General features: G+C 44.8%; 1 protein-coding gene across 1 annotated transcript in view; it reads right to left on the bottom strand.

Annotated features, from left to right (window-relative positions):
• LOC139264466 (histone deacetylase 9-like) overlaps nt 1-27,403 on the bottom strand; it is a 1,015,340-nt gene that overhangs the window by 552,145 nt on the left and 435,792 nt on the right. Inside the window, exons 8-9 of the mRNA XM_070880994.1 lie at nt 12,968-13,071; nt 117-254 (exon numbers count right to left, since the gene is read on the bottom strand). Of these exons, the coding sequence (XP_070737095.1) occupies nt 117-254; nt 12,968-13,071 (242 nt within the window). The remainder of the gene's footprint in view (nt 1-116; nt 255-12,967; nt 13,072-27,403) is intronic.

Here is a 27,403-nt window from a genome sequence, read left to right on the forward strand (position 1 = left end):
ACAGTACTATAATGACTGGCTGCATTGCTGTGGGTCGTATAGGATTATTATGTACTTCAACCGATGTTACAGATTAGAGAGATTAAGTAATCCTTTGACCCATAATTATTACATACGTTGATCTGGGAGGAGGCGGATGAGGCAGCTGTAGCTGGGAGACCCAGAGAAATGTTGGGTAATGATGGTGACGTGTAGAGATTTAGAGCATTCACTGATCCATCCCAATTCAGAATCCTGTGATGTGGCAGCAACTGCTGTTGAGAAGAAGAACTGTAAGAATTGACTCATCACATATATTCCTCAATGTTTAAATTTGCTTCAGTATAAGACTTGGTTTGAGGCATATGATGGCATTCAGGCACAACGGGAGGCCACAGCCGATTGGAATCCAGATGTTGACCATCTTGTTTCCAATGCATCTGCTTTAAAGCTGTTTTTAAAGGGGCTGTGTCATTTCCTAAGGAAGGGTAAAATGCTAGGAACAGTTTAGAACAGCGGAACATGTTCATACAGTAATGAGATTAAAGCACAAAAGTGAGTTTTAAAATAAGATTTTGCAATATTTTGAAAGTGGATTCTTCAAGGTGGATTTTTTTGTCTTTACCTCCTGGGCATTACCTGGACAGAGCACAGAAAATATCATTTGGGGGAGGATTGGACACTCCTTGCAGAACCTGCCTAATTTTCCTTCTAGCAACGCTCAACACCCATGTGGCAAGGCCCCTGTCTGTAGATGGCACTGCCAACATCTGAAAGTCTCATCTTGTAAAAACTTCAGACATTTTTGATATGCTGCACTATGTGCTCAATTAATAAACAAGAATTTCTGGATTGTAATGATGTGTGATCCTTAAACCAACACCATGAAGTGAGTCTTCATTCCGAACAAAATAACCAGAGTAAGCAAATTTACATTGTTGCTTTTGCACTGCGTATTTGGCTCTTACGCAGCTATTTATGAGGCACAAAGAGAACTTAAATCAGTCAGGGTAGATTTAATAAATTTGCACTCTTGGCATGCAAATTCATAAAAGTTAACTATGGTTAAAAGAGGCTTTGTTCTGGTGTACAGGGGTGGCATGCTGATATCACATCACATTCTGCAACCACATTCCAAAGGCCAAAGGGCACCTCGGTTCTCAGACGCAGCACTAGAGGCCTTAGTGCAGGGGGTCGATAGGAGGAGACAGGTCCTCTATCCGCAGGAGGCCAAGAGGCCCTCCAAAGAGACTGTACAAAGGCAGTGGGAGCAGATTGCTGAAGTGGTCAGTGCCACCTGTCTTTCCCCAGAAACTGGATCCCGTGCTGGAAGAAGCTTAATGACCTCACACGAGTTGTCAAGCTAAATGAATGCATCTTCAAATGCCATATCCCACTAACTGCACCATGAGCGTCACACACTGCTCAAAGCACCATACCCCCGTCACTCACTTACCAACAATCTCTATCAATGACAACTCATACCTAACAATCATTGCTTCATCTCACATACTTACCAATGTTGCAAGCTTCAAACCCACATCTCACACCTTGCATACAATGCCAAATATTCAACCATGACAGACACATTACCCAAACACATTGCACCACACTCTCTGACACACTTCCCTTTCTCTTGCATGCCAAGGTGGTGCATGATCAGCACCAACAGGAGCTAACAAATGGGGGGCAGGAATGGCTGCAGAACCTGACCCGGCTGGAGGAGACAGTTCTGGATATCATTTGAGGGGCCATCGGTGAGGCTACGGCAATCGGCACGGCTGAAAGCATTGACGATGACATTATGCTCACATCGAATCCTTCTTCTCGCATCCCACTTCCCCCTCATCCCACAATTTCTTCTCACTTACAAGCTGCTTCCCCCCCCCACCCCCCACCATCTCCTCACCACAACCTAACCCCTGTGCCTTTCTCCTTTCAGATATCCAAGAACTCCAATCAGTCCAGCCTGTGCATGAAGCTGTAGAGGAGGAGAGTGATAGAGAGGAAGAGACACCATCACTCGATCTGCCATTCCCGGGCACCAGTTTAGAAAATGGCACTGTGCAAACTTTAGAGGGTAATATACAGGCAAGATCTGCAATTGGTAAGTCAGCGGGCACGATAGATTAGTGCAAATGCCAGCACCCCAGAGGGTGAGTCGCACACAAGTTATACTGCAGAGGACCCAGATGAGGTCTTCAATGGGGTGGCCTTCAGAAGAAGAGTGATGGGCATGCAAACAAAAATGCTTGGTGCAATGGCAGGCCTGCTGGAGAGCTTCTTGCCACTGTCAATGATCATAGAGGAGTTCGGCTCAAACCTTGGATTTGTGCAGAGCTTCAAGCCCACGATTTCTATGATGGAAGTGATGGGCAATCACTTGTGCACTTGTGGATCCAACCAAGATGCAGCATCTGATGGGCAATGTTGTAGCTTCCATTGCATCACAAGCAGAAGCGACCCAACGTCTGAGTGCTGCAGTGGAAGCTCAGACTTCTGCATTCAAATTCAGACTGCTGCCATCGTGGCTGCGTTTACAAGTGTAGAATGGACATACAGGGTCTCACAGCAATCCAGCAATCTGTCCTCCAACAGATCACTAGGATTGCTGAGGTGCTGTTCTGGGAGAGTGGCAGTGGATCCACAGAGCTTGAACCTGCTGTCCTCTCTCAGAATGACAGCTTTCATACTTCCATCACTGCCACTCCACCAGTGCACTTGCTGTTGCCTGTCATTCAGTCAGTCTAGATTGATGCCATCCATGCTGAGGTGGTGAAGTCTCTAGCTGGGCCTTCTCAGCCCAGAGCTGCTCGAGGTCATCCTGCAGTATCCCCCAGTGGAAAATCAGTAGCCTGCCACCAGCCATGCTACTGCCGCAATGCATAATTTCATAGGAGCATTAGAATAGGCAAAGGCACATGAAAGACAGATACTAAGTGCCTCAGTTTGCGGCCAGAAGGGGCGTCAATACTGAACGTAATAGCCTACTAACCGAGCTTGCAGCTTTTAACGCCCCAATGGAAAATTCAGTTGAGGTTCACTGGGGGCGCCAAACGCTAGCGCCGGGCTGCTATCAGACTGATCATGACGTCAGTCCTGGTGCAATGCCCACACTTGCGTCCCACACGTTAAATTAGATGAGGCTGCCACATTTAGCAACCGCCACTAATCACGTCTGAAAAAACAGTCGGTACAGCCATCCAGAGTCGTTAACTGGTGGCTACTTAAAGGGATTAGGAAGCTCTTCCCTCAGAGGTCACAGTCAGTGCAATGTTTAAAAGGAGCACGGTGCGTGAGCCTCCAAGTTTACAGCGGCAGACAGACATAACAGTTCAGCTTGAGAAAAAATCATTTTGAAAACTTTAATGGGTGCATTACTATGGCGCCAGCCTCTCATTCTACATGCTCTTGCAAGGCATCATCAACAGAGAAGGGCTGTTGAATATGTCGGCGGCCAAAGGAGAAGAGCCCCTAGACTTCGAGGCAGGAGGCCTTATCCCCCCCCACGGCTTTACCAGTGGTAACGCTCATACCTGGACCTGTCCGAGGAGCAGTGTGTCAGAAGGCAGCACATCCAAAAGGAGATAGTTACAGAGATATGCCATCTCCTGCAGGCAGAACTGCAGCCTCACATCGGCACCAGGACTGCACTGCCCGTCGCAGTGAAGGTCACGGTGGCACTCACCTTCTATGCCTTCAGCTCCTTCCAGGTTGCATCAGGCAACATATGCAGCACCTGACAATTCATAGTACGTTGCTGCATCCGCGGCATCACACAGGCTCTCTACACAAGCAGAATGGACGTCATTACCTTCCTGATGACCAGGGAGAAACAGGATGAGCGTGCATGTGGGTTTGCCAGGACAGTGGGCTTCCCTAGGTGCGAGGAGCAATTGACTGCACGCACATGGCGTTGTGAGCACCATTCCAGAATGCAGAGGTATTCAGGAACAGAAAGGGATACCACCCCCTAAATGTGCAGCTGGTGTGCGACCACATGCAGCACATCCTCGCAGTCAATGCTTGGTATCCTGGAAGCACACATGATGCATTTATTCTCCAGGAGAGCTCTGTACCATGACTGTTTCAGCCACCACTGGAAGGCCGAGGCTCGGAGACAAGGCCTGGCCATCTGGCTAATGGCCCCCTCCGCAACCCCACCACAGAGCCAGAGGAACACGACAATGAGAGCTCGGCTGCCACCCGCGACATCATAGAGCAGACAGTAGGGCTGCTGAAGCAGCGATTCCGATGCCTGGACCACTCTGGAGGCAGCCTTCAATACTCCCCGCACCAGGTCTCACTATTCATTATGGTGTGCTGCATGCTGCACAACTTGGCCATCATGAGGGCCCATGCCTTGCCAGTGGCGATTGCAGGCCTACCTCAGGAGGAGGAGGGGGAGGAACAGGAGCCTGGCGACACCCCGAATGTTCAGCAAGATGAGGAGGACCAGCAGCAGCCACAGAGGATGCAGCGTGCAAATGTTGGTAGCGCGAGGGCTATTTGGCGGTAACTTATAAGGCATTGGTTTGCTTAAATGGAGGGAGCTGAGGGATGCAGCTAATAATGACAGTGCATTATGCCATGATAATGCCACATCTCCGTCACAAGTCCACAGTCATAAGTCATACACCAGAGGGTGAAGGAGACAGTCAAATTAAAATTTTATTTTTTAACAACCCACAAACAACCTCAAAAATCCCACACCCGCAAAGAAAACAAATGGAGCATCCGCCCCTTCAAAGAACACAAAAGATCATTATACTGCAGAACATATGTACAGAGATCCCATGGGGATACATTTCCTCAATGCCTCTTGCACCTTGCATTTCCCACCCCTCTGGCTCAATTCCCTCCCACGCTTACTGATCCTCCTCAATGTGGCCTCAGTGCCTGCAGCAAGGCCGCTTAAGGGCTGCTCTGTGTCTGAGTGCGTCAGGACAGACTGGCCACGATGACGCCCTGGACCAGGTGTGGGCCTGGAAAGTCTGACTGTTGACTGCATCACCTCAGGATGGGCGGCAGCAGTGTCGGATAGCTGGGGTGCAGGCCATGGCAGGTGCAGAGGTGGATTGGCAGTAGTGGGAGCCGGAATGCTGTCATCATGAGGAAGGACAGCACCTTCCATTTCCAGCGCACATTGCCACTCCTCTGGGGCGGAGCCAGAGCATCAGGAGAAACATGTGCGACCACAGATTGCTGATCTGCTGCAGCACCGTCTGTTCCTCGTCTAACTGTGGGGATGACAGAGAGGATAGCAGCAGACACTGCTTGCATGGCATCACTCTGAGACTGCATAAACAAAGTGAGCGCTTCAAACGCTACAGTCTGAGATTGCATGCCAGCAACCAGTGCCTGCATAACATCACGAAAACCTTGCATGGCTTTGGCCTGTGATGTCATGGCAGCTGCCACGTCAACCATGGCACGCACGATCACCTCTGCGACTCCATTGTCACTCGCTAAGCCCGCTTCCTGGTTTAGCCGGGCAAGGATGGACTCAATGGACTTCTGAGAGGCATGGGCCTCCGCCACACGCGCAGCTTGCATCCACGTTCTGCGGCATTCTCCCCAATGCACCCATAATCTCATGGTGCATCAGCATGGACTCCCTGGACATAGCCTCCCAATCCAGGTCCTCATCTGCCTGACTCTGAGCAGAGCTTCCCCTCGCGCTGCGCACTGCTGCAGGCCACTGGGGCCAGGAGCGTCAGGATCTGTCCTGGCCATCATGTCATGGGCAGAAACGTGTTGGGCCACCTCCCTCCACACACTCCCAAGCACCCTTGGTGATGGCCTTTGTCCCCCTCCAGGATGTAGGCCATTATTGTGCCTCTCAACAGCCTCAAGCAAGGCCTTAAGGGCCGTGTCCGAGAAGTGGTGCACTCTCTGTCTTCCTCCCTGCTCCTCCATTTTCCTGCTTTCAGGTCAGTGAGGAGGTGGAGCTGCGCATGCGCATACTTACCTTGCCACACTTTTAATACTCGGCTTTTCCCAGGATCTGAATCGGACTTTGGAGCATGCACAATGATTCGTCAAAATTTAGCGCCAGTATTTTCGTTAGTGCTTTCTCTAGGTCACGTGTGTAACGGTTGATTTAGCGTCCCTTTCAGCTCTTCATCCAATTCCAACAAATTTCTCGGCGGGAGGCATACATTTTTTCAAGGCGCTAAAATTACCGTTCCGCCTGGACTAACGCCTCAAAATGGGCGCAACTGAATTTCCACTCCTAAGTTTGGAATGTTTGTTTTGTGGTGGCTTTCATTTCAGCATTGTGACCAAGAGGACACTGTGACGTTCGGTGACAGAGGGATGGTAAGGTGGGGAAGTGTCGAGCAACAGGGATCTGGGGTTTCATTCAGGGGAACTGGAGTCTGATGATGCGCTCACAGTTAGCTCATTTGGAACTGGGATTTGCAGGCTGCCACCTTCCTTCCTCCTCCTCCTCCTCCTCCTCCTTCTGAGGTGGGCGTGGAACCCGTGGTGGCAAGGGCTGTGCCCTCATGATAGCCAACTTATGGAGGATGCTGCAGGCCACCACGATTCAGGATATCTGCTCCGGTGAGTACTGACTGCTCCTCCCGAGCAGTCAAGGCAGCAGAACCGTTGCTTGGGCCCCCCAATGGTCTGCTCGCTGGCAATTCTTGTGGAAGAAAGGCAGTCATTATATGATTGCAGGCCATGAGTGGTGGAGTTACGGAGGGGAGTCATCAGCCAGGTGTAGAGCGAATAGACCTTATTGGCTAGCAGTCGCATCGGGTTCACAATGGTGGCTGGAAGATTGCTGGCACACCAGACTGGTGCAGGGTGAAGGCATCATGACTGCTGCCAGGATACCGGGCAGTCACCATCATGATATACTGGACATGGTCATACACCAACTGCACGTTAAGTGAGTGATACCCTTTACGGTTACCATAGGGAAGCCCGATATCATGGCAAAGCCACGTGCACGCTCCTCCTGCTTCTTTCTGTTTAGAGATAAGACAATAATTAAGTCCCTTCTGCTAGAGTACAGAGCCTCTGTGACCTCCTGAATGCAGTGATGGACGGCAAACTGTGAGATGTTTGCTATGTTGCCTGTTTCAGCTGGATCCTCTGGCGAATAAATTCAGGGCTATGGTCACCTTTAGGGCCACTGCTACTCTGCATACTGCTGGCACACGCACGTCCCGCCCGCGCTATCGCCCTCATCAAGATGGTGAACAGCGCTGGCTAAGCCGGAAGTGGGTGGAAGCGAGGCCGCCACCATTTTCTTCTCCAAATTGGTCTTACTGATATGCTGAACTTTGCCGCCTTAGTTTCTAATTTCTGCCAAAAAATTATGAGAGTGGCTGCAGGAGGTAACCAAGTGCGTCTATAAATGGAGAAAAAAACGTTGTTCATTACTGCCAATATTTGTTATTCATTCACAATTCTCATAATTCATTAAAGTTTTTAAATGCTCATAATTCATGTGGGCAATTTAAATGTAACTTTCTATATGCTTAAATTCCCAACATTAATCTTGAGCTTTAAAAAAATACAAATCAGGGAACTTGTGAGTAAATCATCTTAGCCACTTTGTGATTGGATAGATAAATCTGTGGAGACAATTCTTGCTCACTTACTAGAATTTTGTCCAAAAGCAATATTGATAAAGACCTGGACCAGCTGTCAGCCTGCCTTGGTGAAGAGTATAAGAGAGAACTAACGATAATGGAGAAAATAACATTGAAATGGAAGAAAAACAAAATCTTTAAATCATGGAGCTAGGTGTGCATTTAATAAACAGAAGAAATCAGTTCTGATGCAAGGTCTGTTTCTCTCTTCACAGTTGCTGCCTGACCTGTTGAGTGTTTCCTGCATTTTCTATTTTTATTGCCTTTGTATTTGAACTCACAAGTTATATCATGTATCCTCATGTGATCTTCCTTGACTTTAGGTGGCAATAGAATAAGCATTCTATAGACCATAGCCTAGGCTATAAACTGACAAACAGATTTATTTAACTTAAATTGATAAGTGAACAGTAGCATTGGCATGCTATAGATCACAGTAGCTACAAGCTTAACTATTACTGCATAGAATGATAGAAACTAACAAACAGTAACATCCACTGTGTAAACCCCAGTGTGAATGGCTGTTCGCTGCTGATCTTCCATGCAGTCTCTCCGGCCTACCTATATCTTCGCAATAGTTTTTAGACAGACTCCCCAATTGGACAAAGGCAATTTCAATATGTAACTCAAATAGAGCTGCCAATCAAACATATAGTGAAAGAAAGTCCTCAGGATGGTTATATATGAATTGAATGGCTTGTCCCACCCTCAGACAGCTGTTATCGACGCAACATCTGCTCTGTTTTGATTTACAGTATATCAAAACAAGGTGGCCCATTTTTTGAGTGATCGAAAATAGTTTTAACCCTGTATGAATGGTGACAAAAAAGTAAGAAGCCAATTCCATGATACATTTTTGTCATAGTAACATAGAGCGGGAAAATGTATAATAGTTACAGGACAGGATTCAGCACATTCCAGAGGTGTGGTTAATATGAATTGAATTCTCGTACGATTTGTGTTATTTTTTGTAGAGTACAATTAGGCTTTTTCCATGATTTGGAATGATAGGTTAGGATCTACTAAAAGAGAACAAAGAAACTTATATTTATATGTATTTTATGATGCTTCTCAGAAATGCCACAAATACACAAAATACAAGGTATTACATTAAAATGCAATCACTGTTACATAGGCAAACACAACAATCATTTAGTGCAAAGCAAAATAGCAGAACTAACACGAAGATGAATAACCAGCTAATCTATATTTGGTGGAGCTGGTTGAGGGAAGAATGTCAGCCAGGACATCAGAAGACCTCCCTGCTGTTCTTCGAATAGTGTTATGGGATCTTTAACCTTTACTTGAACCCCTGGAACAGGGAGAGGGGTCCTCTGTTTTAAAGTCTCATCCAAAGGATGGCACTTCTGACATGTTGCACTCCTTCAGTACTGCAATGGAAAATGGAGCATCAATTCTAGCACTCAGTTCCAAGGGTTACCACCCAAACTGAAGCAATAATATTCTGTGCTGTAATTGCTGCTGGATTTACACCACTTTTTGAACATTGCATTGACAATAATACCACCAATCTGTGCATTGATAACTGTCCAAACTTCTACAATACTCCGTCACAGTAATAAGAATTGGTTCCAGCTGCACTTCCTTTTTTTAAAAAAAGTTGCTGAAACCCTAGCAGCAAGGGGTAGTGTAGTTGGCCTGAACTTTTTTCCAATTAGCTCAATTTCTGTCCCACATCTCCTGCTCTGCAATCAAAAACAAGAGAAGGTTACACAGTTTCCCTTTTGTTTTGTGGCTTCTTGGGGACTCCCAGCTGTAACATGACTCTGACCACAGGGGAGAAACTTGGATGTAAAAGAACACCTAGTGTAGCAGTATAGCAACAATCATTGCTTACTTCCCAAACAAAAATGCATCTGTGACTCAAATAAAAGAGCCACCTCCATAAGGAAAACAGCGCACAGGGTCCTGGCCTGACAGAATTATAATAATTTGTCGCCTCTGCTTTTGGGACCTTTAGGTTATGAGATATCAATTATCCTGGGCAAAAAAACCCATAAAAATGCAACCCATGAATATCAAGCTGTTTCTCTTGCAGACTTTGGCAGATTCTTAATGTGAAAAATAACACTGAGTATTTTTGCTCAAAACAGAACCTCCCACTGAGGTTTTATGGGGGCATTCTGACATGAAACGATAGGTCACAGAGACTGCACACATAAACAGGTCACTGAAAACAAAGGTGTCATAATATTGATTGTCTACTAATACAGGGAGTGCCAGGATTTATCGAGGTCACATAATACACTATAGCTACTGAACTAATTGAGCACTGTATCTATTTCTTAAGCTTTCTTATTTTCATTATATTAACAAGCTAATTAAGTAATTACTTGAACAGCTGAGATGCAAACAAACCAGCCTCTTGAGACACAGTTGTGTGCAACATGTATGATGAGATAAAATTCATTTGTACTACCTTAAGTTCTCTAAAGGTTTAGCTCCAAAATATTCTTCTCTTTTTCTACAACTTTTAAAATATACACCTGTTTTTAATCCTATAGCGTCAGACAAAGTTTTTTTTCATTATGATTACAGCAAAATTGGGAAATTGAGGATAACAGCAAATGTATTATTTCACAGTAATCTGATTTGTTTCTGTCATTTATTCTCTTCATACTTTTGAAGAAACACTATTGTGGCCTGCAAAGGGTTAAACAATAACCTGTGACTGGTAATTACCGGCTTTAATTTACAGTGCTTCAAACATACGCTTACTATCATGCAGCATCTGGGAAAGTGATTTTCTACAAATTTTTAACACGTATATAGGGTTATATATTGTAGGCAAAGTTTAAGGCTGTAATTTTACTGATGATGTGATAAACTATCATCTTGAAGCTCAAGCTGCTTGAGAAGATCAAGAGAACGCATATTAAATTACAGTCTTAAATATTCTGCCAGCTATTTGTAATTGTATATAATACACAACAGATATTTTAGCACTTAGAAAAAAGGTTTGGTTTGCCATTTCATTCTGCTATCCGACAGGTGTTTGTAACTTAGTTGTACAGTGGAGCTAAGGGGACATATGCTAATAAGGGGGTAATAAGGTGACCTGAAGTGATATGGCATCATGTGGTAGTCTGCGTATCAGTATAATGATTCTCAGGCATTGTAGCTTAGTATTATTTGGTATAACATCAGAGCTGATAATTCAATTATGTGCATCAGGTGTCCGTTTCCATATTATCGAGCACAGAGGCCTGCAGTTTTGAACGTGCCTGATGGGCTCGGCTCAGCAAACTATGGCTGTAAGTGCAAAGGGTTCTGGGAGCCTGTGCAAAAGCTATGGGCAAAGCTCATTAGGGTCATAGAAGAAAGAAAGATTTGGATTTATATAGCGCCTTTCATGGCCACCAGACGTCTCAAAGCGCTTTACAGCCAATGAAGTACTTTTGGTGTGTAGTCACTGTTGTAATGTAGGAAACACGGCAGCCAATTCATGGGAAATATTTAAAGCAGCCACCTCCCCATAATCCAACTAGAGTACCTGAGCTGTGTTCTAGTTACACAGCTGTAGCAGAGGCCCCATTAAGAAATAAAAAATAAAAAATAATCTCTACTTGTCACTTCTCTCTCAATACTCTCGTTTACAGCCCCACTCCACCGATATTTCTCACAAGAATTATAAACATAGGGGCCGAAATTCATACCCACCAGAAACGGATCAAATCTACCGTTTTTCCTGTGTTTTCACCGCCGTGGTGGATGCGGTGGCCTGTTGCGTAAAATTCAGCTCTTTGTCTTTTTTTTTGAGCGGGCGGAAGTCAGTCATAATGGGAGTGGAAGTGGGGGTGGGAGCTGAGTGTCCGTCATAAGAGGGATGGAAGTGTGGGCAGGCAGAGTGTCCGCAGCTGTCAGTCATCAGCATAGTGCTGATGATATCATCACGCTGGTGCGTCACCACGTCTCTCCCCTTGCTTAAAGGGGAGAGCCACTGCGAGCTCTGCGATTATTTTAGACAGGTCCACTGGGCCACCAGGGAGGGTTTTGGCTGAGCCAGCGGCCTAGCACCCAAGAGGGAGTGGCAGGCTGCCTATTGGCAGCCAGGCCGAACCCGGGGGCATAATAAAAGTAAGATGCCAGCCAAGGCAGTGCGCCCTCCCTTTTAATGGCAGCCATATCACCATTTTGCACACACTGAAAGCACAGTGCACTGATAGAAAAAACTGTCAGGGGCACCGAGCAGCAGCCGCAAGATATTTTACAGTGAATTTTGCTTGCGGGGCACGAGATCGGTGGTACACGCTTTGATGACACATTTAGGAGGGTTTGGCAGCACCGGGCGGAAGTTGGGACCACAGGAAAAACCACTGAGGTGAATTATGCGAACGTCGGCCATTCGACACAGCTGCTGCGTTCCGGCAGTAACAGGCCTTATCGGGAAGCTGAATTTTGGCCCCATGTTTTTTTAGAAGACAATTATGGCTTTGCTTGAAACAGCAAATAGAAGACATTTTCAGAAACCCATCTGTATTATTGACATTCTCACCACTCCAAAAAGACTGGCCAAAAGAAAGAGTTTTCCAGCTGTCAAAGGGAGAAAACTTTCATCCTATCAATCTGGATTGGATTAAAACTTAGATCCCAGAGGATAGTAATGTCATGTATCTTACATTTTATATATAACTGTAACCTAACATGCTATACATGACTGTAATAAGATATGACCTGTAACCACCAGCATACCTTACCACCAGGGGTGCACTTGCAAGAGACAGGTATATAAGGACAGGTCTCAGGCAAGTGCAACATTCCAGAGCTGTGAAATAAAAGGTGCAGGTCCAGAGTGACCTTGACTTCACTACATGCCTCGTGTGAATCTGTACTGAGGGGACAGGACTTTACAAGTATGTTAATCCACTGCACCTCTCAGTCTCGGGAAACTAATAGGATAATAATATTTATTTTTTTCATGCAAAATATCCCCGCCAGTTTTTCTATTAATACATTACAGAAAAATATGGTAACAGATTATCTATGCTTCTCAGCAAAAAGATCAGTGGCTGTCATTAAAATGCCAAATGTAGACCTAAGCATAACTGCATGGAGCACTCAACTGCAAATGGCACAGCAATGGCCGAGGGGGCTTTCTAACATCAAGAGGATGAGTCACTCACAGGACTCTGACAGCACACCTGAAATCTCAGCGAGTTTCTATCAAGCTGCTCTTTCCAACTATTAATGGTGTAAATTATTCCCCAATAATTTTCTCCTGCTGATATTGGTGCCAAAAAAGATTTAATGGAAAAGTAAAGAGTGAGGGACAAGAAAGAGTGTACGAGAGGGAGAGGCAGAAGAGAGAGTGTGAGAGCCAGAGAGGGGGAAACCAGTGATGTAAAACATTGAAGTCTTACCTCAGCATGTGAATTAGATAATCCATTCTCCAATGACATGCTGCTGGAGCTATTGTTAGGAGAGCTGGGGCCAGATCCTGGGGCACTGTTACAAACTGAGGAATCTTTAAGAGAAAACAATAATCAAATCAGAAATTACAGCAGTCACTATGTATCCACAGTGAGAAAGGGATCAGCAAAGCAGTATCTCTATTTTTCTACAACTGGCAGAGTATTTACACTTTCTTAATGACCTTGTTTAGTATTCCAAGTTGATGTTGGATTTACACGTACATTTGAGTATTGAACAGTCTGATCTCAGCCAATGAGGCTGGACTCCACATTAACTAAGACATTAGCAATAATTTTTGTTTTCCAATTTTCTCTCCTAAAGGAGACTCATGAAGGCATACTGTTCCACAGCCACTGGCATCCTTCATGAGTAAGCCTAGACAGATAATGTTGGCAGGCCTTTCAGCCATGGTGTGGGGAACATTACTGTTAAACGACATCTTGTTTCCACCAGGTGTCCATACATACGCACTTTGAAGCAGAAGTCACTGATATTGATCAGGAATTGGAAGCATGGCTAATTTTCTCTTCCCTTATCCCAAGAGTACCAGACCCAATTGTAGTGCCTCCACCACCACGCTGGCTGGGGCTAGCTCACTCAGCACAGTTTAAAGACTGATCTCGGGGCCTTCCTGTGTTTTAAGATTAAGCATGCATTTATCCACTGAATGATTAGAATTTGGTTTTTTACCTAACTTTTCTTCAGCCAGACCTCATACAGTAAGAACAAATGAGTATGTAAGAAATTATGAAACAAGAAAAAGCCATTCAGCACATCAAACCCATCCCCTTCCACGACCTGTACAGTTTATACAATCAACAACAATTCACAATTGTATAGCACTTCTAAAATAGATAAACATTCCAAGACACTTCACAGTTGAGGGTCAGACCTGAGCAGGAGTAGGAAGCAGGTTAGGGAAGGTGGCTAAAAGGGCTGTCAAAGAGGTACATGTGTTTTTGAAGATGGGAGAAATGTAGCAAGAGTTTGCCAGGCTGCTCATTCAAAAACAGAGTGTTACATTGAATAATCTTGTGAATAATGTTGTTTATCCTATTTGTTACTGTGTTTTCAACAGCTGTGTAGTATTCTATTAACTGCCAATAGATGGGGCCTGTGTAACAGAAACATTTTATTTGCCTCATTCAAATTATTCTTTTATAATGTATACTTGCCATACTACTGCCTGGCAACAACTCCTGATCGTTTATTAATAAAATTACATCACAATCTTTAATCCTTCAATGGGAATATTATCACACATCAATGACATGCAGCATATTGACTCCTTTCATACACACTGAGAGTCACTGTCAGGAGATCTTGAACCGAATAAAACCACCAAACACAGGTCAAGCAATAGATTTTAAAAAACTAAAAGCCAATAGTAGATATTCCAGAGTTATTTCAAGACTGCCTTCTCACCTTGAGCTTTAGATGACACTCTCACAGTTCATGATGTCTTATAATCATGCGGGTATATCCATCCTCTTACTACTGTCACTTCTGTGAAACATCGAGCGGCCGAAATTGATGGCCTTACCGCCACTGCCACTGACTGCCGCCGACTGCCGCTCACTGCTGCTGACATTCCTCTGGTCAAACCACCCAGTGCCACTTTCGACGTGGAGCAAGTGGGAGGGGAAAGCCGGCGGGAAGCACCCGCTGACGTCAGCGGATGCGGAACTGAGCTCCCGCCCTCCGAGATGCGATATTCATGCGGGCGGGAGTCGGCGGGACTCGGCGGCAGAACGGAGGTGGACCGCTGGCTGGAGGCTGGTCGATCCCCGATGGTAAGTAGGAAGATGCTGAAATAAAGGTTAGTGAACTTTTTGTAATTTATTTCTTTACAGCGACTTACCTGAATGGGGTCCCCTGAAGGTCTTCAGATGTTTTTCTTTGTTGATGCTTTTTCTTTCCAGCTGTTCGACCCTCCGTGGGCTCGACTTCATCCTTGGCGGCACTTGGGCGGCAAGCGCCTTCGCCACCGAGATTGGGAGCTCCCACCGGCTGCCGCCCAGATTGGCAGCGTAAGTCGCTCATTTGCTGCCCACTGACCTTCGAGGGATCCTCTGCATGAACATCCCGCCCAAAGAACCGCCAGGAACCTCGGCGGCCATCGGCGTTCATTTGGGCGGCACTTGGGTGGGCGGAGGCCTTCATCAATTCGGGCCCCTAAGTTTGGGGTGTGAAATCATGACTCATACGTAAAGCTAGATTTTCTGATCCGTGTTACTTTATTCTGGGCTACTGCCAGTGTTAAATTAACACCAATCGGAAAAGCTAGGCTGTAGAGAGTGACTAAGGGCTCGTCACTGCAGTTGAAATGCATGTGTATTATCTTATATCTTAGTTTTACTTAAAAAATGTCCATAACTCACAACCAACTGAACAATGTTCATGGAATGAATATATCAACATTCATTAAGAGTTGGACCTGGATTTAAATTATACAGGAGCTCTCTTTCGGCATTTTGATATTGGGGTCAATTATCATCTTTAGCGCTCCCAGAGCACAAAGCTCTATGCTGAAAGCAATGACATGAAAGTTCACGTAATTGATTCTGGGGTGCCCGACGAGCAGTGCTCAAGTAGAAACACCTGACTTCCATGGTCCTTGCTTCCCCTCTTACACTGTCAGCGTATCACTGATCGCTATCAGACCTGTTGGAGGTACCAATAGGAAAGAGTCCTGTATGTTGTGTTACCTCAGATAGCTGGTCCTGGTACCCAGGAAAGATGGGATCCTGCTCAAAATCTAAGGTGCAGAGTTCACCTGTACAAAACTGTATTTACAAAAGAAGTTTACACACCCTCAGGACACAGTTTCATACATAGTATAAGCTATAATCATATTTCACAACATTTACAAAAAAATGCAGTGAAGGTCAAAATAGTTATATAGTTCGATACTTTAGGGTGAACAGATACTTAGTAATAGGGCCAAGGTCATTCTTGGTCAGAGTGTACTAGAGATTTCCAAGGAGAGGAGTTACGGTTCTGCAATAGGTTATGGCAGCAGAAGGCCAGTATCAGCTTTGTGCAGAGTGCTGCCGACTGTCCCTGCAGCTGATAGCCCTGGAGCTGGTCAGCTTGAGCTGAGTAGGAAGCTGGCCCACAAGAAGGGGCTCAGATCTCCTGGTGTTTCTCCAGCTCCATACACAGCCTGTACATTACTCGCTCTGAATAGAAAATGTCCCAAGTGTATTTAGAACTAACACAGTGTAATGTAGCCAAGTTTGCTTATGATACAAAGATGGTTAGGAAAGCAAATTGTGAGGAGGACACAAACAATCTGCAAAGGGATATAGACACTCGAAGTGAATAGGCAAAAATTTGGCAGATGGAGTATAATGTGGGAAAATGTGAGGTTATCCACTTTGGCAGAAATAATAGAAAAGCAAATAAGAATTTAAATGGAGAAAAATTGTAAAGTGCTGCAGTACAGAGAGACCTGGGTGTCCTTGTGCATGAAACACAAAAAGTTAGTATGCAGGTACAGCAAGTGATCAGGAAGGCAAATGGAATGTTGGCCTTTATTGCAAGGGGGATAGAGTATAAAAGCAGAGAAGTCCTGCTACAACTGTACAGGGTATTGGTGAGGCCACACCTGGAATACTGCATACAGTTCTGGTCTCCATATTTAAGGAAGGCTTTGCTTGCATTGGAGGCTGTTCAGAGAAGGTTCCCTAGATTGATTCTGGAGATGAGTGAGTTGACATGAGGATAAGTTGAGTAGGTTGAGCCTATACACGTTGGAGTTCAGAAGAATGAGAGGTGATCTTATTGAAATTATAAGATAATGAGAGAGCTCGACAAGATGGATGCAGAGAGGTTATTTTCACTCCAAGGGGAAACTGAAACTAGAGGACATAGTCTTAGAATAAGGGACCGCCCATTTAAAACTGATATGAGGAGAAATTTCTTCACTCAGAGGGTTTTAAATCTAAAGAATTCTCTGCCCTAGAGAGCTATAGACGTTGCGTGATTGAATATATTTAAGGCGGAGATAGACACATTTTTGAACAATGGGAGTAAAGGGTTATGGGGAGCCGGCAGGCAAATGGAGCTGAGTGCATGATAAGAATATAAGAACATAAGAAATAGGAGCAGGAGAAGGCCATAAGGCCCCTCGAGCCTGCTCCACCATTTAATATGATCATGGCTGATCTGATCATGGACTCAGCTCCACTTCCCCACCCGTTCCCCATAACCCCTATTCCCTTATTGTTTAAGAAACTGTCTATTTCTGTCTTAAATTTATTCAATGTCCCAGCTTCGACCGCTCTCAAGGCCTTTGCACAGGGGGTGAACACTGAAAGAGAGCTCCTCTACCCACAGGGAGCCAGGAGGACCTCCAGAAACATGGTAAGAAGGATGTGGGACCAGATTGCTGAGGCGGTCACTGGCAGCAGTGTCACCTCTATGATGTGGTTTTGGTCCCCAAAGAAGTTTAATGACCACAGGTGAATTCGCAAGCTAAGTGAATGCATCTTTAAAAGCTGTCTCCTACCAACTGCGCCGCTAGCCTCATACACTGCTCAATACAGAACGCCCCCCAATCACTCACTCTGCCAACCATCTGTACCAAACATGAGGCACATCTCACATTCCTAACTTCACCTTACCCTCACCCATTTACAATTGCTGCAAGCCTCACACCCATATCCCACAGCTTGAACACACCGTCAGTTATTCAACCATGACAACCACATCCCCAAACACAGTACACCACACTCACTGACACAGTTCCCTGTCTCTTGCAGGAAAAGGTAGGGCATAACTGTCGCCAGCAGACCTTAACCGCCTGCATCACCTTACTCCCTTGGAGGAGAAGGTACTGGTCATTCATGGCTGCGGTATGGCTGAGCCCATGGCCAGCAGCAGGACTGAAAGAATACAAGATGCCGGTATCCTCCTTCTCACGTCCCACTTCCCCGTCATCCCACAATCTCTTCGAATTTACAATCTGCCCATGGTATGACCATGCACCTCTTGCTTCCCCCCTCCCTTCACCACAACCCTACCCTTGTGTCTTTCTCATTTTAGACACCCAAGAAATCCTGCCTGCCCAGCCAGTGGGTCAACAAGAAGAGGGAGAGAAGAGTAAAGAAAAATATGGAACACTGCCACTCGATTTCACACTCATAGCCACCAGCTCAAATACTGGCACTCCGTGTGCTTTAGAGGATAGTTTAGACGTGGGATCTGCACATGGTGAGACACCGGACATGAACGGCCTGCAACCAGGGCTGGGGAAAAGAGTAGCACAGATGCCAGCTCCCCAGAGGGTGCGGTCACACTTATTCTGAATTCCAATGAGTAGAGGCTCAATCTACTCAACCTTTCCTCATAAGTCAACCCCCTCATCTCCGGAATCAACCTAGTGAACCTTCTCTGAACTGCCTCCACAGTAAGTATATCCTTTCGTGAATATGGAAACCAAAACTGCATGTAATATTCAGGTGTGGCCTCATCAATACCTTGTATAAATGTAGCAAGACTTCCCTGCTTTTATACTCCATCCCCTTTGCAATAAAGGCCAAGATTCCATTGGCCTTTCTGATCACTTGCTGTACCTGCATACTAACCTTTTGTGTTTCATGCACAAGTTGCCCCTGGTCCTGCTGTACTGCAACACTATGCAATCTTTCTCCATTTAAATAATAACTTGCTTTTTGATTTTTTTCTGCCAAAGTGCATGACCTCACACTTTTCAACATTATACTCCATCAGCCATGATCTTATTGAATGACGAAGCAGGCTCGAGGGGCCAAATGGCCTACTCCTGTTCCTATTTCTTATGTTTTTATGTTCTTATTTTTATGGGGGGGCAAGGGGTGGTGGTTGCATTTCACCACATAGTCTTGCTGCCAGGAATAAGATCCATTAGAGCCCACTAGTGCTATGGGTTCCTCAGCCTGTGGTAGTAGGTCAATTGTGCACGTGCTCATTTCATAGGGATGGTTAAGCCTTTTATAGTTTCAGTGGCCTGATGCACCTCCAATTTGCCAGCTCTTCTTTTGCTTGACCTTAGAAATCCTAGATGTGACCATAACAATGAGCTCCTTCATTCAAAGAGTTCAGGTCAGTGGAAAGGAACACAAAACAGCCCTCTGCTAATGAAATTCTGCGATACATCAGCAACTCAATCAGCTCCTACCCCAGCATTTTTCAGACTACCAGAAAATTTGGCCAGCTATCTGGCTAGAATGGAGGGTAAGAAAGCTGGATCTCTAACCAGCATACTAAGCTTAAATAAAGGAGATTATGAAGGTATGAGGGCAGAGTTGGCTAAAGTGGACTGGGAAACAGATTAAAGTGTAGGACGGTTGATGAACAGTGGTGTACATTTAAGGAGATATTTCACAACTCTCAAGAAAAATATATTCCAGTGAGGAGGAAAGGGTGTAAGAGAAAAGAGAGTCATCCATGGCTAACTAAAGAAATAAAGGATGGTATCCATTTAAAAACAAGGGCATACAAAGTGGCCAAAACTAGTGGGAGGACAAAAGATTGGGAAGCTTTTAAAAGCCAGCAAAGAATGACTAAAAAATGATTAAGAAAGGAAAGATAGACTATGAAAGTAAACTAGCACAAAATATAAAAACAGATAGTAAGAGTTTTTCTAGGTATATAAAAAGAAAAATATTGGCTAAAGTAAATGTTGGTCCCTTAGAGGATGAGATCGGGGAATTAGTAATGGGGAACAGGGAGATGGCAGAAACTCTAAACAAGTATTTTGTATCAGTTTTTACGGTAGAGGACACTAACAATATTCCAACAGTGGATAGTCAAAGGGCTATAGGGGGGACGGAACTTAACATAATCACAATCACTAAGGAGTCGGTGCCTCAGTAAGATAATGGGACTAAAGGCAGATAAATCCCCTGGACCTGATGGCTTGCATCCTAGGGTGTTAACAGAAGTAACGGCAGGGATTGCAGATGCACTGATTGTAATTTACCAAAATTCCCTGGATTCTGGGGAGGTCCCAGCAGATTGGAAAACTGCAAATGTAACGCCACTATTCAAAAAAGAAGGCAAACAAAAAGCAGGAAACTATGGACCAGTTAGCCTAACATCTGTGGTTGGGAAAATGTTGGAGTCCATTATTAACGAAGCAGTAGCAGGTTATTTGGAAAAGCAAAATTTGGTCAGGCAAAGTCAGCATGGATGTATGAAGGGGAAGTCATGTTTAACAAATTGCTGGAATTTTTTGAGGATGTAACAAACAGGGTGGATAATGGGGAACCAGTGGGTGTAGTGTATTTGGACTTCCACAAGGCATTTGACAAGGTGTCACACAAAAGGTTACTGCACAAGATAAAAGCTTACGGGAATGGGGATACCATATTAGAATGGATAGAAGATTGTCTGACAAACAGAAAACAGAGAGTCAGAATAAATGGTTCAATCTCTTGTTGGCAATCAATAATGAGTGGGGTGCCACAGGGCTCAGTGCTGGGACCCCAACTATTTACAATCTATATTAACGACTTGGAAGAGGAGACTGAGTGTAACATAGCCAAGTTTGCTGATGATACACAGATGGGAGGAAGGGTAATGTGTGAGGAGGACATAAAGAGGCTGCAGGAGGACATAGAGAGGCTAAGTGAGTGGGCAAGAATTTGGCAGATGGAATATAATGTTGGAAAATGTGAGGTCATGCACTTGGGCAGAAAAAAAATCGAAGAGCAAGTTATTATTTAAATGGAGAAAGATTGCCAAGTGCTGCAGTACAGTGGGACCTGGGGGTACTTGTGCATGAAACACAAAAGGATAGTATGCAGGTACAGCAAGTGATCAGGAAGGCCAATGGAATCTTGGCCTTTATTGCAAAGGGGATGGAATATAAAAGCAGGGAAGTCTTGTTACAGCTGTACAGGGTATTGGTGAGGCCACAGCTGGAATACTGTGTACAGTTTAGGTTTCCATATTCACGAAAGGATATACTTGCTTTGGAGGCAGTTCAGAGAAGGTTCACTAGGTTGATCCTGGGGATGAGTGGGTTGACTTATGAGGAAAGGTTGAGTAGGTTGGGCCTCTACTCATTGGAATTCAGAAGAATGAGAGGTGATCTTATAGAATCATATAAGATTATGAGGAGGCTGGACAAGGTGGATGCAGAGAGGATATTTTCACCGATGGGGGAGACTAGAACTAGATGGCATGATCTTAGAATAAGGAGTCACCCATTTAGAACTGAGATGAAGAAAAATTTCTTCTCTCAGAGGGTTGTGAATCTGTGGAATTCGCTGCCTCAGAGAGCTGTAATATTAAATAAATTTAAGACAGAAATAGACAGTTTCTTAAACAATAAGGGGATAAGGGGTTATGGAGAGCGGGCAGGGAAGTGGAACTGAGTCCATGATCAGATCAGCCATGATCTTAATGAATGGCGGAGTAGGCTCGAGGGGCCCTTATGGCCTACTCCTGCTCCTATTTCTAATGTTAATATGTTCTTATGTTCTAATTCACTACTTAAAAGAGATTTTTACGCAAATCAAAGATGACTAATGCTTCATGTGCACAAAGACACGTATCAATTATCTAAGCATATTCGTGATATCCTAACCCAGAGACCTTTATAGGAAACCTCCCAGCAAAAACACGAACTTGAATGGGTGAAATAACCAGCTCCATCTCACTGCTGGAGAGAGTGAACAACAGAAAGATGAATATGCTCGTCACTTTCTCTCGTTCCAGATGCTGAACCTTCCGCATCCCAGCACAGTACGATCTCTGCACTTCATAAGCCCCGAGAAAAGACGGAAATTGGCCATAAACACCCTACACTCTCCCTGCGTTGTATTAAAGGTACCAATTGGCCTGTTAGCCTTCTCCCTGCTATGGTGCCACATTGGCCTTCCTAAGCATCTCAGTGCCGAAACCTTAAAAACATGACACCAAAAGCACATCACTAGGTTGGGCAAACTGATTCACCAGGGGAAACGCATGTCTTTCCAACAGCTGCTGACAAATTTCATATCAATCAGCATGATCTCCACTTCATCCAAGACACTAGCGTACTCTCTAAAATCCAAAGCAAATTGATCCCGTTAAAGCTGTCCTTCGAAACCACAAAGCTGCTCCACAAGCACAGCTCAGCACTAGCTGATATGGAAAAGCCGTGTGACCCCTGGGAGTATGATCTAGGTCAACCTTTTTGCTTATGAGTGCCCCTCCCATGTTATATAAATTTCACGGATCCCCTGTAACACAACATATTTTCTGTACAAAAATTAGTTACACAATTAAACATATACCTGTATATTTATTATTATTTTGTTTTACTTACTTAAGATTGGTTACATCATCCCCAGTACAGTTCTGAGGGAGTGCTGCATTGAGAGGTTGGAAACTAGAGGTAAGAAATGAATGACGAACTTTTGTGCCCTGTCAACAGGGTGACGGAGATCTTCAATAAGCCTTTCTTTATATGCACCGTTGGACACACTTGTGTTATAGATTTAAGAAATATTCCTCTTTACAGATACCCAGGGGCTGAAATTGCTCTCCACCCAAAACGGGACACACTTACCGTTTATTAATTTTTTTCCCCGTCCCAACGTCTGCAGGGTGGAAGTTGTTGGGTCGGGATGGCCGCGGATCCGAGCCATCAGTGCCGAGTCATCAGTTGAAGGGGAGGGCCGCTGTGAGCTCTGCAGCCACTTTAGAGGCACCCACTCGGCCACCAGGGCGGGTTTCGGCCAGGCCAGTGACCTGGTACCCAAGAGCGGGTGCAGGGCTGCCTAATGGCGGCCCGACCGATCCCGTGGCTGCCATTGTCGGGCCGACTTCGGATTTGGCTGAAGGTTAAATTAAAATGGCAGTCGCAATAATGCGCCCTCCCCTTTAAGGGCGGATGCGCCACTCAGCCACAAGAAGCTTCCCGCCGGGGAAAGCTGTCGGGGGTACCAACCGGCGGTCGATCCGCTCCCGTGGGGTAATTTCCCACACAGGACGGAAAGGGGGTCGTCACCGGTCAGTAAGGGGTGGGAAGATGGCCAGAGCAGTCCCGTATACCACTCCAAAAATAAAGGAGGGCAATTCAGAAAATGTTGGCCACTCCGCGCCGACTGAGCAGTGATTCCTTTCGGCATCTTTGAGGCGGTAACGGCTCTTAAAAAAAGAGGCAATTTCGGCTCATCAGTTTGGTGGATTTCAATGCACTACTGTTTGGGGCCTGAACTTAAGGTAGCAGGCAATTTGGGAAAAAAATCTTGGGATAATGCATTCAACACGTTCTTTCACGACTGTGAAAGAATCCCACAATGCTTGTGATATTTAGAGTTATATTTTTGAATAAGTAAAATGACCTCTAATATATAAACTGTCGTATGAAGTCTATTCATTAAACAGATGATTTAAAACCGTTCAATGTCTAGACTGTGCTAAGTTAGCTGATAGCAGCCTGGGTAGTAGATGGGGTGATATGATTAGCTTCAGCAACCTCTGTATGAAGATCAGTTGAAAACTGCTATGCTGCCATGGTCAAATACCTGCTGACTCTCACAGCCTAGGTTTAAACATGAAGAATAGGTGAGGTTTCAGAGGGCAATTGATATCTAAGGAACCATAAGCATGCAAGAAATCAGCACCTTGGAGGAAAGCAAGATGTCACACATTGGGCAAGGGGAAAGGAAGAGAAATTCCAATCATATATTAACCAGAGCCCTTCTGATCAATAACTGCAAATCAGATGCAATTTTATTTTTCCACGGCCATCAAGTCTGAGACAAACTAACACAGGATATAATCTGAACCAGGCCCTAAACACCAGCATTACTTGCACCTTGCAGAGTGAATGGGTGTAAAGAGGAAACTCTCCTTTGGTGACTATTGTTACTGCTGGTTATTTATTATTCACTAGCTGCTGTTCTTTACCAAATGAATGAAAGAAATCCGCTGTTCTTTTGATGCTGCTGGTGATAATCTCCCTGTTGGCCCTGTCCTAACATATATCTCTTTGCACCAGATCGCCCTGCCCCGCCATGTCTGAAACACAATGACATCCTGACCCCATTGGCTTTTCATCGCCCGTCCAATGCGACAATTAAACCAAACAACCAGATTGGCCACATCTAACCCAGAAGACCAAGTTAGGCAAAGATTATTGGTCAGGAGAATGGCGGATTGAGGCGAAGGATGAAACGAGAGTTTCTATGGTTACTTTTGGCTGACCTTTAGAGGGCCGCGGAGCCCCAGTTGGGAACCCTGACCAAGGACTGGCTGACATACCCTCAATCTGCAGCAGAATGAGAGTACAGTTAATTAAAATTCTCCATTGCACGTACCTCAACCATACCCTAATACGTGAGTGTTGATGGAACTGTGACCACAAAGGTATATATTCTGATCCTGTTCACCTCATTTATATTGATAATGTGCATCAGTAACAGAAGTACCAGAGCCTGCCAATGACACACTTGACATAAAGTGGCCTTTTATATATTATATTTTACAATGAAATGCCACCATTATTAAACTCATACTATAAGAAATCACAGCAGATTTTTTAATGATTGCTTTGTCAGATTTGACAGTGATTTCTCCAATGTGTATATCTCCACTTAAAAATTCAACCAGATATGCAAGTTAGCCAAGTATTAAATATGTATGGATGTTTAAAATAATGTGCATCTATCCAACATCTATCTAGGTTCCTTTATCTGATAAATAAGTACTCATAGGTGCAAATGATCAAATCTGAAACTGGAATATAAATACACTACAATTATTCAATCAACACAAGCAAATGACTTGAACCTTCCTAGTCATATTATTTACACTCAATGAAATCAGAATCTGGTTTTAATTAGTGCAAGGTTTTACTTTTTTAATATTTGAACAGTTGTGATAAACAATACAAACCTAAATATTCCCAAGACCCAAATTTGTTTAATCTAAACTAACATTTTGGAAACATGCCTAACAGCTAAAAAAAATGAAGTATTCACATTAACATCCCATTGCCCGGAAGGTAATTTTCTGTGAAAGTTCAGGGAGAGTGTGAGTTACTAGAAGAGTGCTGTGTTCTCTCACAGTACGAAAAGGTGCCTGGACACTCCAAGATGAACAATAGGTTTTGATTCAGCCAGTCCTTTTAAGAGGCATTCACTGTAATAGCTATATTTCCTGAGAATTTCTTAGTCACCATAAGGAGCCATGTCTTTCCTAATACACATAGGGGGCTAAATTGGAAAAGGACCGAAAATGGGTGTGCGGATCAAGATGCGCAATCTACCCATGTCTGTTAAAAGTAATGCAAGCAGCACGCAAAATTCGTGCTGCCTGCTGATTAACATGATGGCAGCGCTGAGCCCAGCGCTAAACACACTGCTGTTGGCTCAGTGCTCAACAGGGGGCCCAATATCGTGGAAAGTCTGCTATTTCTTTAAAGGTTGACTGCAGTGAAAGATTGTCTGCACTTCTTAAAGGGGAGGTGCTTTCTCTAAGAGAATTACCTCATCCTGACTGGAGCTGGAGGTTAGCAATGTCTCAACAGGGCAGAGAAAGAACAGTTTGGTTCTCCAATGCAGCACTGGAGGTACAAGGGGTCTATAGGAAGAGACTGGTCCTCTACCCTCAGGGGTCCAGGAGGCCTTCCAAACACACTGGCCATGAAATATGGTACCCACTTCTGGCGCATAGCGTATTAGGTGGAGGGCATTCTTCTGGCCTGCATTCGTCAAAAGAATGCTAATAAAGCAGATTGTGATGTCAATCAGACTGTAAGCCCTCTGCAAAGCATGCACAGCTGAATGTGCATTCAGCTGCACGACAGACTCCCCACCAGCGCTACTTAAAGGGACAAATGTAACTTTGAGGTAGGTTGCTTTTTGCTTTCATACTGGTTTCTCTACAGTTTATTTGAGTAGTGGTTTCCTGAAAGCCATTTAAAAAATTGTTGAAATGTGCAGAAAGTGTTGCTGGATGTTTTCAAGGCTTTGGCTCTTAAAGGAAGGCCTGGGGGAACACCACTTGCTCCCAGTTCCTGGAGCACTAGTTGCAGTTCCCCTTGGGCTGCAGCAAGACATGGAGATTGAGCAGAAGCAGCAAAGGAGACGAGCTGGTTGCAGAGGAAGAGGAAGAAGCAGAAGAAGAAGAAGTAGAAGCGGAAGAGGAGGAGGCAGAAGAGAAGGAAACAGAAGAGTGGGAGGAAGAGGAGGAGAAGGAAATGGAAGCAAGGGGGCAACCCAGACAGCCCCCTTCTGCTGGGATACCTGGGATCGACTCATCCGCCTGCGGTACCAGTGAACATAACCCCGATTCCCCTTTCAGCATTTGTCCCATACCTTACCTTGCCTCTGTTACTGACCATTACAGTGTCCTCTTGGCTACAATGCTGAAATAGAAGCCACCATAAAGCAAACCTTCCAATCCAACTTTATCCACATATGCATCCAATATTGCACTACAAAACCATGCCTGTGCATTCCCTTAATAACTGTCTTGCATGCACCTTTGCCTATCTTAATGCTTCTACGCAGTGCTACCCCAGTGGCTGCAGCATTGCTGGTGGAAGGCTACTGACTTTCAGTAGGTGAGACTGCAGTTGGCCTTGCAGGATGATCTGGAGGAGCTGTGGGTCTAGCAGGCCCGGCTTCAGACTGCATCACCTTGGCATGAGTGACAGCAGTTTGGGCTTGGCTGGCTGGCAGTAATCTGATGAAGTACAGACTCCTGGACTGCTATGACACCCGATAAACCACTTTCAACACTGGTGAACTGAGCCATGGTGGCATCAGTCTGTGTTTGCATAGCAGCAAGCTGAGCTTGCATGACTTCAGTCTGAGCTTCCATTCCAGCACTCAGTCATTGGATGACTTCTGCTTGTGCTACAGTCAAGAAGGTCAATGGTATCTTGGCCTTTATTGAAAAGGGGATGGAGTATAAAAACAGGGAAGTCTTGCTGCAGCTACATAAGGTATTGGTGAGGCCACACCTGGAATACTGCGTGTAGTTTTCGTTTCCATATTCACGAAAGGATATACTTGCTTTGGAGGCAGTTCAGAGAAGGTTCACTAGGTTGATTCCGGGGATAAGTGGGTTGACATGAGGAAAGGTTGAGTAGGTTGGGCCTCTACTCATTGGAATTCAGAAAATGAGAGGTGATCTTAACGAAGTGTATAAGATTATGAGGGGGTTTGATAAGGTGGATGCAGAGAGGATGTTTCCACTGATGGGGGAGACTAGAACTAGAGGGCATGATCTTAGCATAAGGGGCCGCCCATTTAAAACTGAGATGAGGAGAAATTTCTTCTCTCAGAGAGTTGTTAATCTGTGGAATTCGCTGCTTCAGAGAGCTGTGGAAGCTGGGACATTGAATAAATTTAAGTCAGAAATAGACAGTTTCTTAAACGATAAGGGAATAAGGG

This window comes from Pristiophorus japonicus, chromosome 5, assembly GCF_044704955.1.
Source record: "Pristiophorus japonicus isolate sPriJap1 chromosome 5, sPriJap1.hap1, whole genome shotgun sequence".
NCBI classification, from domain to species: Eukaryota; Metazoa; Chordata; class Chondrichthyes; family Pristiophoridae; genus Pristiophorus; species Pristiophorus japonicus.